Genomic DNA, 2,857 nt, shown 5'->3' on the forward strand with positions numbered 1-2,857 from the left:
GGTCGCTTTGTTGCACAGGCCAATGTAGTGTACGGGCGGAGGCTTGATCGGGAGGGGTAAGCTTTCTCGCGCGGGACTTTTTGGGGACATTTTTGTAGACACGCAGAGGCTGGGTTGGGCGTGCTGGAGTTCGGGCCTTGGTAGGACGATTTGGCGGCTTGGTGGACGTTGGATTGCGAGGGTAGGTTTGCCGAGGAGAGGGCTTCGGTATGATTATGCTCGTACCACACATCCACCGCGCAGGGATACGTTGACCACACAGTTGAAACTGTCCGCGCCGAGCAGGAAAATGTTGCCCCAGGTCCCACCGATTAGTATATATATTAGATACTCGATTTAATAATTCCCAGTGTCATTCGCAGCGCATTGGTTAGAGCGTAAGTATTATATCTTTGTTCAGAGTAATATTTTCTTGTAGAATGAAGCTCTGAAATGTATTTGGGTTTACTGGTCACAAGCAACGGGCATTGACAGTTGTGTGCGACGTGGACGTTTGCTGATGGTATTACACCATTTTTCAATTGACTTGGACATTTTCTTGATGGATTCGGTTGATTTACCATTGGATTGAGTGACGTGCCCATTCGAATGAATGAGTGCCCAATGGATTTGGTACCCACGTTCGGTGTGCCCATTGGATTTGGCACAACCCCCTCGTGTGCCCATTCGATATGCCCATGCGCCTTATAGAATTGGTTTGTACTCAACCAAACAACCTTTAGATCATTCAAAAGTGTCGTGCTTGCATTCAATTAGGAAAACTCAGAAATGAAAATAAAATGTACGTGAACACACGTTTGTCGAGTTCACGATGCAAAGTCGATGTGGACACCTCGATGCCCAAATCAAGCGCCAATCGATCTTTGATCTCTTGGAGCGTGATTTGGACGTCATGCTCCACCCAACTTTGCAGCATGTCGACGTTTTCCTCCGTCAGGAGTCATGATTTGTTTCCCCCTTCATGACAATGTTAGATCGTGAAGACTCGACTTTCATACCTCGTCGTTTCGACGTTAACAAGTCCAGATGCAGCTAATTTCGTGCGCTGCTGATGTTGACGCCGTTCGCTTGAGCGACGCGCTTCCAGTCCATCGCGTTATTGAACGCATCAACTACACTATATGCGCTTCTTGGTCGACAACGGAATGCGTTTGTACGTTCGTTTGGGTAGCGATTGGGGTGCTGTGTTGTCCATGGTTGACTGTCACGCGGAAGATTTGAAAGTGACGAAAAGCGCGCGAGAATTGTAGAACCCCCCGTCCGATGTTCTAGAAAAAGCAATTGCCAACTCTAAAGAGTGCTCGACACTTTCGAATGATCTAAAGGTTGTTTGGTTGGGTACAAACCAATTCTATAAGGCGCATGGGCATATCGAATGGGCACACGAGGGGGTTGTGCCAAATCCAATGGGCACACCGAAAGTGGGTACCAAATCCATTTGGCACTCATTCCTTCGAATGGGCACGTCACTCAATCCAATGGTATATCAACCGAATCCATCGAGAAAATGTCCAAGTCAATTGAAAAATGGTGTAGTGGGGGTGTAGGGGGGTTGTACGTAGTGTGGGGAGTAGTGTTCATTGCAGAGGCGCCGACGCATATATTTGAAATATACTAAGTTACTAGTACGTAGTATATGCTTGACCGAGCAATATCCGGATACAACTTGTATCCGGATATTGCTTATCCACCTCCACCGATGACGACCTCATCCCATGTGTACGAGCTGTTTTGCGGCAGGTCGCTGTATTTGGCGTACTACACCGACGTGAAGAGCAGTGCGTCGCTGCTGCACAAGATCCTGTCCAACGAACTCAACGTCGCCCTCATTAATGCAGACACGGTACACAACCTCCTCTCCCCACTCGACTCATCCCTCGATGGTAGGTCGTGAGCCTGTTCCAAATCCACGCCGCCGCGTCTCGCGCGCTCCTCTCGGTGCAAAACCACTCGATGACCACGAACTCGCTCCACTCGGAACTTGTCTTCAATCTGTCAGGGACGCGCAACGTCACAGATTCGCTCCGCCGCTTCGGCATCAGCAACCAAGCCACCCAGGTCCTTGTGTGCGTGTTCGACGATGCTACCGCCCTCGACACAGTCGGCATTGATGGCGTGCTGAAACCTGTGACTTCCATCGAAAACCACGCCCACTTGACTCCCGAACACATCCAAGTGTTGAAGAAGCACTACAAGATTCAGGACCTGGAGCTGCAAGTGACCACGCTCAGCGATGCCATCGTCAGCCGCATTGCGACCAAGAACGTCAATAAGTAGTAATGATAGCCTACTCATTGGTAGTCATTGTAGGAACACCCCGAAACTCCGACCAGAGTTGGCGGGGGTTCGGGGTTTGAGCTTTTGTTTGTACGGATAATTGCCTGTTCGAAAAACCTTATCCGGTATTTCGATATTTTTCCAAGCAGTCGTTCTTGCTCGACATTATTGCGCCAACTCCAACACACATCATGGAAAGCTTGGCTGTGCAGCGCCAGATCCGTGAGAATGCCTCGTACTTGCAGGATTACTTTTCAGACATGAGCGCATGGGAGAAGTCCATGGCCAAGAAGGAGCAACAGCTCCAAGGATCCAAACGATCCGCCGCGCCAGTCCGCCGTGCAGTGGCCATGAGTGTGCGCGGGTCCGACGGCTCAGTGTCCATCCAGCACCCGCTGAATGCCACCATCGACACCCCAAGCAAGCCGACGAAGGCGCCATCCCAACACGTGTATGACAAGGGATACAAGAAATGGGACTCGTTCGATGTTGTCCGTACTGGACTTTGGACACATCCCATCCTCATATATGCTTCGTCAGGATGCTGCTCTGAAGGAAGTCGACACACCCAGTGTCACCC

General features: G+C 50.3%; 2 protein-coding genes across 2 annotated transcripts; both read left to right on the forward strand.

The window, feature by feature from the left end:
• Nucleotides 1-1,699: 1,699 nt before the first annotated feature.
• H257_12091 (hypothetical protein) lies at nucleotides 1,700-2,277 on the forward strand (the record flags this gene model as incomplete). The annotated part of the gene is made up of 2 exons (XM_009839202.1): nucleotides 1,700-1,843; nucleotides 1,888-2,277. The coding sequence occupies 2 exons, from the start codon at nucleotides 1,700-1,702 to the stop codon at nucleotides 2,275-2,277; spliced, it is 534 nt and encodes a 177-aa protein (XP_009837504.1).
• Nucleotides 2,278-2,468: 191 nt separating this feature from the next.
• On the forward strand, nucleotides 2,469-2,830 carry H257_12092 (hypothetical protein; the record flags this gene model as incomplete). Its single annotated transcript, XM_009839203.1, has 2 exons — nucleotides 2,469-2,758; nucleotides 2,818-2,830. The coding sequence occupies 2 exons, from the start codon at nucleotides 2,469-2,471 to the stop codon at nucleotides 2,828-2,830; spliced, it is 303 nt and encodes a 100-aa protein (XP_009837505.1).
• Nucleotides 2,831-2,857: the final 27 nt, after the last annotated feature.

Source organism: Aphanomyces astaci, assembly GCF_000520075.1.
Source record: "Aphanomyces astaci strain APO3 unplaced genomic scaffold supercont1.38, whole genome shotgun sequence".
In the NCBI taxonomy this organism is placed as follows: domain Eukaryota; phylum Oomycota; class Saprolegniomycetes; order Saprolegniales; family Verrucalvaceae; genus Aphanomyces; species Aphanomyces astaci.